At 41.9% G+C, this 16,482-nt stretch overlaps 1 protein-coding gene across 1 annotated transcript; it reads right to left on the reverse strand.

The window, feature by feature from the left end:
• Positions 1 to 12,099: 12,099 nt before the first annotated feature.
• On the reverse strand, positions 12,100 to 13,711 carry LOC145036131 (uncharacterized). Its single transcript, XM_078984608.1, has 5 exons — positions 13,388 to 13,711; positions 12,580 to 13,127; positions 12,427 to 12,499; positions 12,271 to 12,351; positions 12,100 to 12,180 (listed from the first exon to the last, which is right to left on the reverse strand). The coding sequence occupies exons 1-5, from the start codon at positions 13,526 to 13,528 to the stop codon at positions 12,100 to 12,102; spliced, it is 924 nt and encodes a 307-aa protein (XP_078840734.1). The 5' UTR covers positions 13,529 to 13,711.
• Between the last annotated feature and the right edge of the window lie 2,771 nt (positions 13,712 to 16,482).

The raw sequence follows: 16,482 nt of genomic DNA on the forward strand, positions 1-16,482 counted from the left end.
ACTATTTATATCCGTTGTATTTATCTAACTCGTATAAACTTGGTTGCTATATTTAGCATACTGTGAGTATTCACGCACTCCCCTATTTTCGGTTTTTATGCTTTGGGGTTGAAAAGCATGTCCAGAAAACCTACTGTTTGCATGTTGTATGTAAATTGATTATTATCAAACATGATTGCTATTGTATTGCTATGTTTCTTTATGTATGTCTATGCAACACGGAACTTGAGAACTTATCGTACTAAGGCCCTTCCCTTATCTCTAACCATTAACTCTTTGAGCCAATGGTCATTATGGATAGCGCTATTAGGAATTGAAAACTCCTCACTCGCCCAAATCGCTGGAGTGCATGATACCATATTCATCTATGGAACGATAAGCATAGATCTCGATAGGGCTTCAGTCATAGGTTTGGTTGAGACTCATTGTTTGCTCATACACATACACACTCGTTTCTCGTTATAGCAATAAACTTGTATTCATTAATAGCAATCAACTTTGTTTCTCATTAAAGCAATGTACTTGTATTTACGAAAAGCTTTATTCAAGCTCGATTTATAAACTTGTGAACTCACCAACTATTTTCATAGTTGACGCTCGTTTTACATGCTTTTTCAGGAAATAATTAGTAAGTGGATATAAAGATTCATCATCATAGAGCATGTTGCATCGCGTTGAAGTTATTTACAAAGTTATCATTGAACAATGTTATTTTGGAAAAACTTGTACTTTTAAATACACCACCATAGTAGTATTTAAAAGTTTGCAATGAAACCGTTATCGCTGTCATATCTTGCGTTTCCGCTTTAGCGGGGTGTGACATAAACTAACCCTAAACAAGGTTAAAAAATAATAGAAACGAGTTTAACTTTGATAGAACTGACCAATATTACAAGAGGGAAGTTTCGGGTTGTCACATCCCCCCCCTTAGATGGAATTTTGTCCCGAAATTTGTGACAACCCGAAAATTTCTATCCTGTACAGTCAAACACTGCATTGAAAGTGAAACTCATTGCTGTTATCTTTAAGCACAATTAGGAGTTTTTTTTGAGCGTTCTGAGCCTTGTACACTTAAGGGATAAGTGTCGGGGTTCTGTTGAATCTATAGGTCAAAAAACAAGTCTAAAACACCTTGACCAGGAGTTCACGACCACCACATGGGAGTTTACGACCATTAACTCCATGTGGGCCGTAAACTCCTCCTATAAGACATGGCCATTTTGTTCATTCCTCCCTTTCCCTTGGCTGAAATCCTCTCAACTATCATCCCGATCTTCATCCCCGATCTTCAAATCTCGTAAGTTTATTGTCCTAACTAGTTGATATCTTACATGAACTAGTAATCTTACATGATTTCATCCGTGAAATCATTCCATTTTGTAGATTTTCAAGTTTCACCAAGAACACCAAGAACACACATTAGTGTTCTTGACCAAAATCGACCATTCAAGCTCCTAGATCGTAAGTACTCTTGTTCCAACTCGTTGTACACTTAACATCTTTAGGGCTTTGAAAACATAAAGAATCATATGATTCAAGGAGTTTACGACCAAGACATGTTCTTCGGCCATAAACCCCTTTTAAGGGTGCAAATGACACCCTAACACCTTACTAAGCCTTGGAACTTAGCATAGAACCTTACACCATTAAATAGGGGCTCTAATACACGAAATGGTACTTCATACCATGAGTTTATGACAGTAAACTCATTGGGAAGTGGTCCCCAGGCCGTAAACACATATAAGGGCCATTTTGGACCTTAAACCCACCTAACCTCTTGTTTAAGCCTTGGAACACCTAATCACATAGGACACCTTACCTTTAAGCCTCATTTTGTGACCCATTTGAGAGTTTACTGCCAGGAGTAAACTCCCCTGGGCTGTAAACTCCAACAAGTATGGTCTATGGACCATAAACTCACTTACAAGGCCTTATACTCCTTTTGTTACAACCCGATAGCCTCCTAACACATTGACCAAAGTGTTTTCCACACAATAGGATGTTTATACTTGTCTAATTAGTGTTTAAATCACTAATTGTATATATACATATGTCTTTATATGTTATTAGGATCATTGTGTGTGTTTAAGTCTTCACTTGACACCAAGCACTTGTCCGACACTTCCATCCGATCCACTCACTGCAGGTGAGTTCATACCCCTTAATTAACCATAAATGCTTTAAAATGTTTATAAATGCTTTATGGGGGGATACAAGTTGAATCATGCTAGTTATTATATCAATCACATATGATTAATAATTAGCATACAAATGAATTTACTATACTTTTAGCTGTTTTACCAAACAGATTACTTCAAATGACTTTCTCAAACGTTTTTACATGTTAAAACTCTTTATCAAACTGCTTTACATACTGTATGTTTCCTTTCAAACTCTGTTACACTTATGTTTCAAACAAACGTTTTCCTTATACCTAAACTGTCTTATCAAACAAAATACTTTCAAATCTGTAACGACGTAAATTTTAAAACCAATTTTTTATTTTTGTAAACATCAAAAACATCGATTAACATTTCAAATTCAAACGTAAACAATATTGTCACAACGAAATACATCCCAAAGATCATAAAATAGTTTTCCCCCGACAATGTGTACGATCACGCTGGCGCCTTCCCACGGTCCTCGCTCGTACCTGAAACACATAACACAACAACTGTAAGCATAAATGCTTAGTGAGTTCCCCAAAATACAACTTACGCACATACGCCTTTCCAGGCCCTGACCTTCCGGTCCATGTGTCTCAGGGGACTTCCATCCCGACTAGGTAAACCTTCCGGCCCTACCCATGTCAACCTTACGGTCCACGTCACTACGCCTTCCGGCCCATAACATATTCACCTTCCGGCCCATAACATAATGCCTTCCGGCCCATATCAAGCATATCATACATGGCACATATAACGAATAACTTATCACACATAATACATATATCTCATAACATATTCGACCTTCCGGTCACACAGTCAAACCCTTCCGGGTACAGTATAGTGAGGAGACTCACCTCGTGGAAAGTCTAAGATCTCGCGTCCTCGCTATCACCTAATCCCAACGACGACTCTACCTCGCCTAAACATAAAAATATCATTTAATACACAAAGACTTCCACCACTAAAACTTTACCCCTTATCATCATTCCTCAGAGGGTAAAAGACCATTTTACCCTTCCTTGACCTAAAGTCCTCATGTTGACCAAAACCCTAAAAGTCAACAAAAGTCAACCCTGAGAGTACACGGGGCGTACATCGCCAATCCCCTGGATCGGGGTCTCCACCCAGTACACTGCGCGTACTGGAAGTTACGCCCAGCGTAACCATCAGAATCAGCCACTCTTCGTTTCTGGTCTTAATCGGTTAAGCCATTAGTCAACTTCTAGATCCGACTCTTTTAGTGTGTCTAAACCCATAAAGTCGAGACCTTTAAGCCTTGGCATGGCTGTAAAGGGTCCAACATCACATAACAACATTCTTTTCCAACTCAAGGACCTAGATCTCATGCATGGTGCATTACCCACGTCCAAGATGCCATTTTTATGAGTCTACGACTCCAATAGATCAGAAATATGAAGTATCTAAGCTTATGGAGGCCATTTGCACAAACAGTCTCCACCTTTGGCCCTTAAACCCTAGAAAATGATACTTTAAGCATGCAACATGAACCAAGTTACAAGATCCGAACTTTTTACCTAATAATGAAGCTTTAACCCTTGCAAAGCTCAGATCTACACTTGAGCACCACTTCTAGCCTTTCCAATGAGCTCTTCTCCTCCTTTGCAACCTTGGAATGGTACCACCAAGCTTACAATACACACACAAAGGCTTAAGAACGAAGGCACACAATATTTAGGGTTTCACTCTGAGGGATGGTGGCTGAGAATAACGACCGAAATTTCGAAACAATTAAAACTTTTCAAAAACAATCCATTTTAATAACGTTGTTACAAAAAGGTTTTCAATACATCATTTAACAGAGTATTTTCCCCAGGTCCATTTCATAAAACACCAACGCGAGGAACGGTACGATCACGCCTTGCCACAGACTCCTGAGAACCTGAAAACATAAAAAAACCACAACTGTAAGCCCGAAAGCTTAGTGAGATACCCCCAAAATACCAACCACATATACCCCCTTCCAGGCCACAACCTTCCGGTCCAAAACATATCGCCTTCCGGCCCATAGCGTAATGCCTTCCGGTCCATAACACATTGCCTTCCGTCCCATATCATATCGCCTTCCGGCCCGCAAAATAAAAAGCATACATATCATGACAGAACATAGAACAACCATGTATACCGGGTTACACTCCAGACCAGACAACCATGCGCATAACATGTAATCATATAACAGTTCACAGTTAGCAAATTGATCAACAGATCACATAACATATCATTACCCTAACCAAGATACCAACCTAGCCGATCACTAGCATAACATCACCCTACGACTCAGCCAACATAATAATTACATACATACGCCTTTCCAGGCCATGACCTTCCGGTCCACATCGCATTGCCTTCCGGCCCATAACGTAACGCCTTCTGGCCCATATCCTGCAATATCATACAACAGACAATTACCCGGATTTCCATCCGATAAAAGGGTTGGCCTTGGTGCCTTAAACCCTATAGATATAGTGAGGATAACTCACCTTGAAACTGCTGACTGAACAGATAACTCAAGCTGCTCCGATCACTGATACGATCTCCACCACTGGATAGCCACCAATGCACTGAACTCAAAACCATAAACAACAATTACCAAAGTACCCCTGGAAACCACTGGTTAACCCTTGGTCAGATACTAGGTCAAAGTCAACCCCTGACTGACCCTACTCGCCGAGTCAACCCTATGACTCGCCGAGTTCCCATACTCAAAACTTCACTCAATCTGCGACCTAACTCGCCGAGTCACCTTGAGACTCGCCGAGTCCAACAACTCTGAGTCCACTCATACACAACTCACCGAGTCATCCCTTGACTCGCTGGTTCTCGACTCAACCAGAAGATATTTGGACTCTTTGACAAGACTCGCCGAGTCCAAGAACAGACTCGCCGAGTCTAAGGCTATCATCAACCTACTCGTCGAGTTGTTCATACAACTCGCCGAGTTTCAGGCCATCTTCATCCAACTCGCCGATTTGTTCTTCCAACTCGTCGAGTCTCGGCTCATCTTCAAGCAACTCGTCGAGTCTACCCATGTGAATCGCCGAGTATCACTGGTCTGAATCCATACAGAAGCGTTCCAGACCATGCAATTGATCCAAAGCATAGATCTAGCCTCCTACCACTCATTCATCACGTAAAGTGGCAAACTTTACGTGAATCCAAAGAGATCTATGCATTTTGCACTTTAAGGCTAAGGTTTGGGACAAGATAGCTTCATCCAACACTCAACACAGGGACATTCCTGCATTCCAACTCTCCTCCATTCCAGATCTGAGGTAGCAACCTCAGATCTAACCTCTAGATTCCAATATCACCCAAGATAAGCTTCCCTCAAACCCCAAAATGAATAAACAAGATAACAACAGCCTAAGAACGAGATATTACCTCAAAAGAACGCCCCAATCTGCAAGGAAACTCAAATCCAAGCAAAGCCCCTTGCTCCACACCTTCAAACTTCCAAACTTTCTTCAACAAATACTTCTCCAAGCCCCAATCCACTTAACAACGGTGTTTCCTCACGAAATCACGGCCTCTGGAACTCAAGGGATGATAAAGGCGCTGAGAAGGAAACATAATGTTCTTTATATAGGGCTCAACCTCGAGAATTAGGGTTTTCTCCACTCAGCACCCACTCGCCGAGTTCACCCATTGACTCGCCGAGTCGGCTATTTAACACGCGACCAAATCGCGACTCTACTCGTCGAGTCCATCCATGGACTCGCCGAGTCACTCTTTCCCAATTTACACTTTTAGTCCTTCAACTCAACTCTTGCTATTTCGGGATGTTACAATTCTCCCCCACTTAAATTAGGCTTCGCCCTCGAAGCCTACAGCAATACAACTCCAAAGATATTCCCACAACGCGCCACCTGGCCTTAACCGGACCAGGTCCCACAAGGCATACCCATCGAAACTCGAAGACACTTTCCCTTCCCTTACGGCGTCTTGACCACTGTCTCTAACCGGGCACCGGCTGTAGCCTCTGATAATCACACTAGATAACCGAAAATTACCCAAGATGCATCACTGCCCCAAATCTCAACAATCACTCGACCCATAAGGGCTAGAAAACCATGAACCATAGGATCCCTGATCCGAATCCCACTCTATCCATTTCAGGACGACTGAGAGACCCATTCTCAATCTCAGAGCAACTTTCACGAGTTCTCCCCTTGCAACCGCATACACATGCTGAACTAGCTGTAACACCCTCAGATTGGGTAAACCTGATACACTGATAATATCCTCAAACATCCCCCCAGGATAAACCACTAATACATACCCCATACCCTAATCATAATCACACTGAGAGTCCAAGACTCTCTCCCTGCATCCCCTCCGAGCCTCTTGGCTCTACACTTGCAGAATTCCCTCCACAGCCTCAGCAGACATCCCAAACCAGATGAGCTTCTATTCCACTGCCGCAAACATGCTGCTCAAAAACCATACTCGAATCAGTCTAATCATAACTCTGCTCTGCCGCTTTCACTTCCATGAAATTTCACTCCCTCTCGGAGTTACACCTCACTCTCTCTTCCTTTACCAAGGAATCCACTCGACCACATTGTCACTCCGACAAGTGCCACGGTGCTTGCCCAACGCTACACCACCCTTTCATAGCGTATCCGCTATCAATCCAACACACATACTTTGACTCTCATCGCAGGGACTCTCAAGCCCATGCACTATCTCAACTCATCAAGATCACTACCCGGGGCCAGACCTTCTAATGCAAACACACTGCGACATACCCAATCCATATCCTCAAACTGATCCAACAATACCTGCAGAGTCTTCAGCATGACTGGACCGTCTTACCAGGCCTTCAGCCCATTCTAGACCGCTTAACTAGCATTCATCATTCCGAGCTATCACCCCCGGAAATCCCCCCATGCATACCGTTCTAGCCCTCTAGGGGGTTCCGAACTCTAATTCCATCATACATACTCGATCCCGGCCTGCTCCCAGGCCTCCACAATCAAATGCCCTCGGCCTGTATCCCACCCCGCATGCCCGACACTCGCTCCTATCAGCCTATACTCTGGGCTGACATAACACTGTTGAATCCCAACAGCTAAGCACTCTAAAATACTCATCGATCACCCAGAGAGTTCTCCAATTCTCCCCCACTTATAGCACTGATTAACAACCCTGTACAAAGAAAACACTTACACGCGGACTGCTTCCCACAAGCATAAACAACCTTAACGAGATCTCTCATCAACACTGATTAACCCGCTCGAAAGAAACTCAAACTGTATCTAACCACTCCTCGGAAAGCCAATGCTACCTGACCTTCAACCCAATGTCGCATCTCCACTAATAACCCTCACGAATGATAACCAACGAAAGCACAAAACACCAAACTATAACCATACCAAACCCTCAGGGAACAACAGATACCAAGATGAAAACCCAAAACACAAATCCATAACCATAACCTCAACCCGCAAAACGACGAATAACGCATCAAAAACCACACAAAGATACCAGCACAAACAATACACCACAATAATCGCAAGATAACATGACATCAAGAAAGGAACATACCTGCAGTTGCATCCGGCACTGCTCTGACCTCCTATGCCGCAAGCTAATAAGCACGACCTTGAGCCCTTGGGGGCTCCGCTCCACCCCGACCTTCTCCTGAAATCCTCAAAGTGGCCGGTGCTGGAGCCTGCACCGATCCCGCGAAAAACTATGGACAGTTGACCCTCATATGTCCAACCTGATGATAATGATAGCAAATTCTCCAATCCCGAATCGGCGCTGACCGCCGACAATCCCTCGCATAGTGCCCTTCCTTTCCGCTCTTGCGGCATGCACCACCGGACCTGCAAACTCCGGTGTGACTCCTCCCACACTTCCCACAAGTGTGGCTGCTCAGATCCCCCACTTTAACATCAACGGTCTTGGACCGGTTCGGCGCCAGCCGCGACTGCACCGGAGCCTGCCTCAGCTCACGCAACTGCAACTCAATCTCTAACTCACACCGCCTAGCGGCCTCCCGCAACTCCAACAATATCCTGCACCCCTGTGCAGACACAAACTGTCTGATATCCCCCCTGAGCATACTCAGATATCGGTACATCTGAGCCTGCTCCGAAGCGAACTCAGGGCAAAACATCGCCCTCTCAGTGAACATCCTGGTGATCTCAGTCACCGACTCCGAATCCTGCTTCAGCTCAAGGAACTCCTGAGCCAATCTCTCCCTCTCATCTTGCGAAACATAGCGAGTGCTGAACATCTCTCTGAACTGATCCCATGAAACCACAGCCCTCCGCTCATCCGAATATGACCTCGTGGTCAATCTCCACCAATTCTTCGCCCCGAGCCTCAACAGGTTCAGAGCACACCTCACCCTCTGATCAGCAGGGCATGAACACATGAAGAAACACCCCTCCACGTCCGATAACCATCTCATAGCAACAATCGGGTTCTGAACTCCATCGAAGGTGGGAGGCTCCGTATTATCGAAGTCCCGATACTGAAAATCCCTATCAGCTCCTCCCCCTGCTGCTGCTACAGCCACTGTAGCCGCCGCGGCAGCCGTCTCCGTGAGAGCCGCATAGCGCTCATCAAATACTCAACCATGGCGGTCTTGATCGACCCAAACAGTTCTGGCAGCTCGGCCCGGAACAATGCAGCAACCTCATCGTGCAGGCTCTCACGAATCCTTGCATCAAACTCGTGCATACTCATCTGACCGATAACCTCGGGCGGTACTGACCCATCCGCAATTCCTCCTCCTGTACCCGATCTTGACCCGGATCCGCTTCCAGCATGCCTCGAAATCTCCATACTCAAAATATACTAGAAAACCTCAGACTATTCCTACTATCCCGGGAACCAACTCTCAACCCAACCCTAGAGGTCATGGTTTCCCTGATACGCGTACGGGTCCTGTGCTTTCAGTAGTACGGGCCCATACTACCTTCCACACCTACCCATATTTGTATGAAGTACTACCACAACACCCTAGAGAAACATGCATAACAACGCTCAACCCTCACCACTAGAGGAACACTGAGAATCTCCCATAAGGAACCCTAGGCTATAGGCATCACAATCAGGCAACATTAACATGAATTCCTGAAGATCCCTAGCCTAACTCTAGCATGATGTTCTATCAAAGCTCAATAAAACAAATGTCATGAATGGTAATTTTGGGTTACTCACTACTAGAAAAACAGCCTTTTACGATGCTCATTGCGCGTCGTAAAAGGCTCAGACGACGCGCAAATGCGCGTCAAGGAAGGCCCTGTTATAAAGAGAGACGACGCGCTTTTGGGCATCGTCTGAGCCTTTTACGACGCTCATTTACAACGCGCGATTACGACGTGCGTTTACGACACGCAATGCGTATCAAGGAAGGCGCTGTCATAAAGGAAGATGACACGCATTCGCGTTTCGTAACCTTACGACGCGCGTGTTAATGACACGCAATGCGTATCAAGAAAGCCCCTGTCAAGAAAGGCCATGTCATAAATGAAGATGACACACATTTTTGCGTATCGTATATTTAAATGTTTAAAAAAAATTATATATTTATTAATTTTTATATTAAATTTGCATTTAATTTCTCATAATAGAAATAAAATACTTTTTTGATAGATTTACTAATTTTCAAATTAAATAACACATTAAAAGTATCATAATACAAAATAAAATATCATAAACAATAAAGATAATTCATTGCACTAAGGACCATGTTAACAAAAGAATATAACATTATATACCATAAGTACCCTCAAGTAATCAATCTCTTACAATGTTACTAAAAATACCCTCAAGTAATCAATGTCTTACAAAGTTAAGAGACTTAGATACTCAGTTGGTATGTAATATGGCACTAAGAAGCCCAAAAATTGTTTGTGTTTTTCCTGTTCCTGGTGGATCCTACATGGACAAAAGGTAAAGAAGCTATTGCATCAAACCAATCAAGAAACAAATATATAGACCTTTTAGTTTATGTTTCTTGTTTACTTAACAAAAACAAGACTTAATCAAGAAAAAAAATATAGACCTGTCCCTAACCTTCTGTGCTGTGGAAAAAGCTAATCCAACCAAACCTCTTATCCTACCAACCTCTTTCTCAACTGCAGCCTTCAACTTAGCATCAACCTGAAACCAAACTCGTTTTATACATTAACCAATTATAAAACACTTCATATTAATATCTGAAAATTTTAACTAATGGCAAAAATAAGAGGTTATTGGAATCGGAATAGGTGATTCCATCTTTGTACTACTTTTGGAATTCACTTCATTTTGCTTTAAGATTCCTGATGTCTGAAACAAATCATAACCACACAATGCAAAAATATAAAAGTCAAAAGTCAAAAAAAGACGAACTTCACATAAAAAAATACCCATAGACTATCATTGCAAAAAAGACGAGCTTCACATAAAAAAAATACCCATAGACTACCTTGATTTAAGAGGAAACAAAAATAAGTGGTTAATAATGTGTGTCCCAACAGAAGCTTCACGGTTTCTATCAGCAAAAAAGTACAGAAAACATGAGAATTTAATCATTTATATATTGAAATTTGTTAAATATGAGGAATGATATAACTTACAGGCAAACGATCCCAAACAAGGTGACCATCATTTGGTTTGAGGTGATAATAAGAGCATCCAAAAGCAACAGCAGCCACACCAATGTAAAAGCATGTCCAACCACAAAGCTCACCTTGTAGACTTAGGCATTTTATACCAGGCAGAATCAGGGGCAGTATAAACCTGAGAAGTGGATGCTACTTTGTTTAATTGTAGTTATCACTATTATATAGGTCATCCATAAAAGTTAAAAGGTACATCATTTGAAAGAGAAAACAAGAAAAAGATAAAAAGTGTTATCTGTTATGGATGAAAAGTGGAAAGAGTAGCTCTTTAAAAAGATTGACAAAATCAAAAAATATATTTCCGTTGACTTGTTAACACAAACCCCTCGCTTTATCAATCTTTTATAAGTATATCATAAATCCAAAAAGTTATCTACGTTGAAACCCAACAAACCAAGTTTCAACAAACATAGCAATGGATATGGAACACCCATGTTAAAATATATACAAGATGAAGGGCATAATCGTCAATCTACCATCGACATATCCCAGGTGCTTCTGTCCTCAACATTGATATCGCCTCTTCATACTCTGAAGCATATACAAACCCCCACAAACTATTTATATTAAATTACAGTTTTGGTCCCTGAGAATCTCTAATTTTCCTGATTTTGGTCCCAAAAAGTTTTCTCTTGCAACTTTAGTCCTTATTTTTTGGTCCCGAACCATTTTTTCAATTTTGGTCCCCAAAAATTCTCTTACAATTTTGGTCCTTTGAAATTCCTTGTAGAGTTTCAGTCCTTGTTCTAAGTAAGATGACCATTTTTGGTCCCTGAGTATTGTTGTCTTTTCAATTTTAGTCCCAACTCATTTTACTTGGAACGAAGAGTAAAAACGTTACAAAAACCTCAAATAAGGATCAAATTTGCAAGAGAATTTTGTAGGACCCAAATTGAACAAAATCAGCCATACTCGAGGACCAAAAATGTAATTTTTGCAAAAATAAGTGAGAGAAAGCACCTCAATTTCCTTCACTTCAAATTCTTGGGTGTGTGACAAACAAGAGTTACCATAAGTTTCTGAGGCCAAACTTGACCCATTCAATCTGGGGAAAAAATATGCAAATTGCCAAATTACCATATTATCCCTCAAAAAGAAAAATAGGAATGATGCAAGTGCAACACTCTTACAAGTCACTATCGAGATACAATGCAAAATGATTTCCCCCACCAAGCGCTAAATACGCAGTTGAACAAAGAGTAAAATACCGATTCACCCCTAATAAATGCACAATTAACATAATAAATCCCAAATAAATATTAAAATTATAAAAGATTTTTTATATATTATCAAGAAAATGCAGTACCTGTGGGGCGATATATAACAGGATGCCCTGGTGTATTTGTAAACACAAATGTATCATTCGATCCCTGTATAGTATTTACTCATCATAGTGAAAAAGGGTAGAAAAGTCTTTTGTCAACATATAGAGAAACAAACTTAATTAAACAATTACAAACCTGGTATCTTTTCTTTGTTGATGGTTTCAAAGGTGCCTCAACTAAACCACCAAACACTGCACCTTTATGATCTCCAACAACCTGAAAATGTTTAATCAAGTTTCAGTTAAAGGGTAAAGTTGACATTTTGCATAGTTACTGAAGACAAGACATTACCAGTAGACTTAACCCAGGGCAAAGATTGCTTCTTCTATATAAGGTTGAAAGAGATATGCCATGCCTCCATGTACTAACATATAAAAAAGATAATGATATATCATGATTCAAGAATAATGTGAAACTGAAAATATGAAGAAGATGAAGTTTTACCTGTATAGTAAGACCCATTTCTTTCCTTGACTGAGAACATGGAGTGCAACATAAAGATCAAAACGTGTATTTTCTGTCATAAGTTGTGAAGGTTCTGACATTTTTGGAAGTTTATTAGAAGGAAAAGATGCAATCACATTTTGTACAGGAACCCCATCATTAGTGTCAAATTGAGAGCTTGTTTCTTTCATGTCATCAATCTTTGATTCAGTGTTTACTTTCCCAGATGCATGAGATCGATACCCACTAAACCTAGCAGCTTGTGAAAGAGCCTTGCTGAGTGACTGTTTGCCCTTAGAGAATAGACCTTTCTTTCCATTGTTTTCTTTTGAAACGTTTGGGGATGATGTGTCATTTCTGTAGCTAGTTACCACTTGGTTGTCGTTCCATTCTGAATATTCAGACTCGTTTTCTGATCTTCCTGGTGATAAGAATGAGTAGAGAAATGCGGTGAAGGAGGAAGTATCTGGCCCATCAACCAAGACTGGAACATCTTCTTCTTGATTACATTGTTGTGTGTTTCTCCTTGGTTCATTACTCACATCGCCCTAACAAAAACGAAGGAATCCCATTACTAAACCCTAATCCTAAAGTATATTAGTTCGTTCACAGAGATTAGATTTCATGAAGATAAACCCTAAGATTAAAAGGTCAAAGAATTGCACAAAAGGTCCTATCAGAAATAGAATTTCAAATCGATGATCAGGAATTGAACTAAACTTGATCGAACTATTTTATTATTGAAAAAAAAAATTAAAGTACTTCAAAGGAACCAAAGAAGAATTTGGGAGAGGGCAAAACAACTTACAGAACGAGGAGAGGAATTCGATGAGGGTTTATCAGATATTGGATTAAGAAGAACGGTGGTAAGATCAGACACAAAATGGGCCGCCTTACTTCTTATTGATGTTGTTGAACGCTGATGTTCTTGTTGCTTTCCCAGTTTCATCCTTTGTTGTTGCTAGGATTGTAGTCAAGAGCTATGTCCGCGGTTTCTTCAGCTATCTGTGTTGAAATTTAGATGAATCCCCATGTTTTCCGGCAACAGATAGAAGGGTGTTGAAGTAGAAGAGGTAGACAATTGGAGCTGGTGGAGTTGGTCGCGATTCGTAAGTTGTAAGGAAGACGAAGAAGTCGGAGGTGGGACCATTGGTAGAGGAAGAATCATCAAGCGTTTCTTTCGTTTTGAAGGAGAAGGTTAGGGGCAGCGGTGCGTGGGATCTGAGTGGGGATAGAGGGATTGGCGTTCCGATCTTGAACCAGTATCTTGAGATGGTGGAATTGTGTGCTTAGGTTTCTAGATGCACTCCAAACTCTTAAAGCTTATCAGGGTTCGATGTTGGTGGTGGCAGCTTAGGGCTTAGAGAGAGAGAGAGAGAGAGAGAGAGTGTGTGTGTGAGAGTACAGAGGTAAAGGAAGACGAGCCGATTCAAAAGGATGTGCTGATTCAAAAGGATTATTAGGGTTCTATTGTAGGATTCTAGTGTGGATTGAGTTTTTAAGGCTCAATGGCGGTGGCAGTGGCAGTGGCGATGGCTTAGGGTTTACAGAGAGAAGGAAGGAGTGAGTGAAAAAGGAGATACTGAGGAGAGAGGGTAGAAGCGGGGTTCTTCAAAATTTTAGAATTTCAGACAATTTCGTTTTCCCCCTTTAAAAACGCGCGTTTAGGCAAAAAAAATATAAAGCGACACATTTAGAGGACACACACTTTATGAAAGGCGCCCTCCGCATTTCTTTTTTTTTTTTTTTTTTATTTTATTTTCTTACACTAATTTTAGGGCATGCACAAATGCGTGTCCAGTATCCTTCAAATTTTGCAAAATTGACATTATTTTTTAGGGCACACACCAATGCGCGTCCTCTATCAGCAAGTGTCATTGTTTGCACGTCATTAAAGGCTGTTTTTCTAGTAGTGACTTACTAGCTCCGGCTGATCGTACATCCGCGTCCTCCTTTACTTAATTTTAAAAAAATCATTTTATTTCCTCTTTTAAAAACCCTCCTCGATTTGAGACTGGAGTCACACAAGTGTTCTTCCAATTCGCTCAAACCAAGACTCTGATACCAACTTGTAACGACCGAAATTTCGAAACAATTAAAACCTTTCAAAAACAATCCATTTTAATAACGTTGTTACAAAAAGGTTTTCAATACATTATTTAACAGAGTATTTTCCCCAGGTCCATTTCATAAAACACCAACGCGAGGAACGGTATGATCACGCCTTTGCCTTGCCACAGACTCCTGAGAACCTGAAAACATAAAAAAACCACAACTGTAAGCCCGAAAGCTTAGTGAGATACCCCCAAAATACCAACCACATATACCCCCTTCCAGGCCACAACCTTCCGGTCCAAAACATATCGCCTTCCGGCCCATAGCGTAATGCCTTCCGATCCATAACACATTGCCTTCCGTCCCATATCATATCGCCTTCCGGCCCGCAAAATAAAAAGCATACATATCATGACAGAACATAGAACAACCATGTATACCGGGTTACACTCCAGACCAGACAACCATGCGCATAACATGTAATCATATAACAGTTCACAGTTAGCAAATTGATCAACAGATCACATAACATATCATTACCCTAACCAAGATACCAGCCTAGCCGATCACTAGCATAACATCACCCTACGACTCAGCCAACATAATAATTACGCACATACACCTTTCCAAGCCATGACCTTCCGGTCCACATCGCATTGCCTTCCAGCCCACAACATGTAATGCCTTCCGGCCCATAACGTAACGCCTTCCAGCCCATATCCCGCAATATCATACAATAGACAATTACCCGGATTTCCATCCGATAAAAGGGTCGGCCTTGGTGCCTTAAACCCTATAGATATAGTGAGGATAACTCACCTTGAAACTGCCGACTGAACAGATAACTCAAGCTGCTCCGATCACTGATACGATCTCCACCACTGGATAGCCACCAATGCACTGAACTCAAAACCATAAACAACAATTACCAAAGTACCCCTGGAAACCACTGGTTAACCCTTGGTCAGATACTAGGTCAAAGTCAACCCCTGACTGACCCTACTCGCCGAGTCAACCCTATGACTCGCCGAGTTCCCATACTCAAAACTTCACTCAATCCACGACCTAACTCGCCGAGTCCAACAACTCTGAGTCCACTCGCACACAACTCACCGAGTCATCCCTTGACTCGCTGGTTCTCGACTCAACCAGAAGATATTTGGACTCTTTGACAAGTCTCGCTGAGTCCAAGAACAGACTCGCCGAGTCTAAGGCTATCATCAACCTACTCGTCGAGTTGTTCATACAACTCGCCGAGTTTCAGGCCATCTTCATCCAACTCGCCGAGTTGTTCTTCCAACTCGTCGAGTCTCGGCTCATCTTCAAGCAACTCGTCGAGTCCACCCATGTGACTCGCCGAGTATCACCGGTCTGAATCCATACAGAAGCGTTCCAAACCATGCAATTGATCCAAAACATAGATCTAGCCTCCTACCACTCATTCATCACGTAAAGTGGCAAACTTTACGTGAATCGAAAGAGATCTATGCATTTTGCACTTTAGGGCTAAGGTTTGGGACAAGATAGCTTCATTCAACACTCAACACAGGGACTTTCCTGCATTCTAACTCTCCTCCATTCCAGATCTGAGGTAGCAATCTCAGATCTAACCTCTAGATTCCAATATCACCCAAGATAAGCTTCCCTCAAACCCCAAAATGAATAAACAAGATAACAACAGCCTAAGAATGAGATATTACCTCAAAAGAACGCCCCAATCTGCAAGGAAACTCAAATCCAAGCAAAGCCCCTTGCTCCACACCTTCAAACTTCCAAACTTTCTTCAACAAATACTTCTCCAAGCCCCAATCCACTCAACAATGGTGTTTCCTCACGAAATCACGGCCT

Source organism: Lactuca saligna, chromosome 3 (assembly GCF_052625555.1).
Source record: "Lactuca saligna cultivar CGN05327 chromosome 3, ASM5262555v1, whole genome shotgun sequence".
Lineage (NCBI taxonomy): Eukaryota > Viridiplantae > Streptophyta > Magnoliopsida > Asterales > Asteraceae > Lactuca > Lactuca saligna.

Coding starts and splice junctions, on each gene's coding strand:
- LOC145036131 (XM_078984608.1), bottom strand. CDS start 13,528: ATGAAACTGGGAAAGCAACAAGAACATCAGCGTTCAACAACATCAATA. Junction 12,500..12,579: donor AAATGGGTCTTACTATACAG/GTAAAACTTCAT, acceptor TTTATATGTTAG/TACATGGAGGCATGGCATAT. Junction 12,352..12,426: donor GCCCTGGGTTAAGTCTACTG/GTAATGTCTTGT, acceptor AAACATTTTCAG/GTTGTTGGAGATCATAAAGG.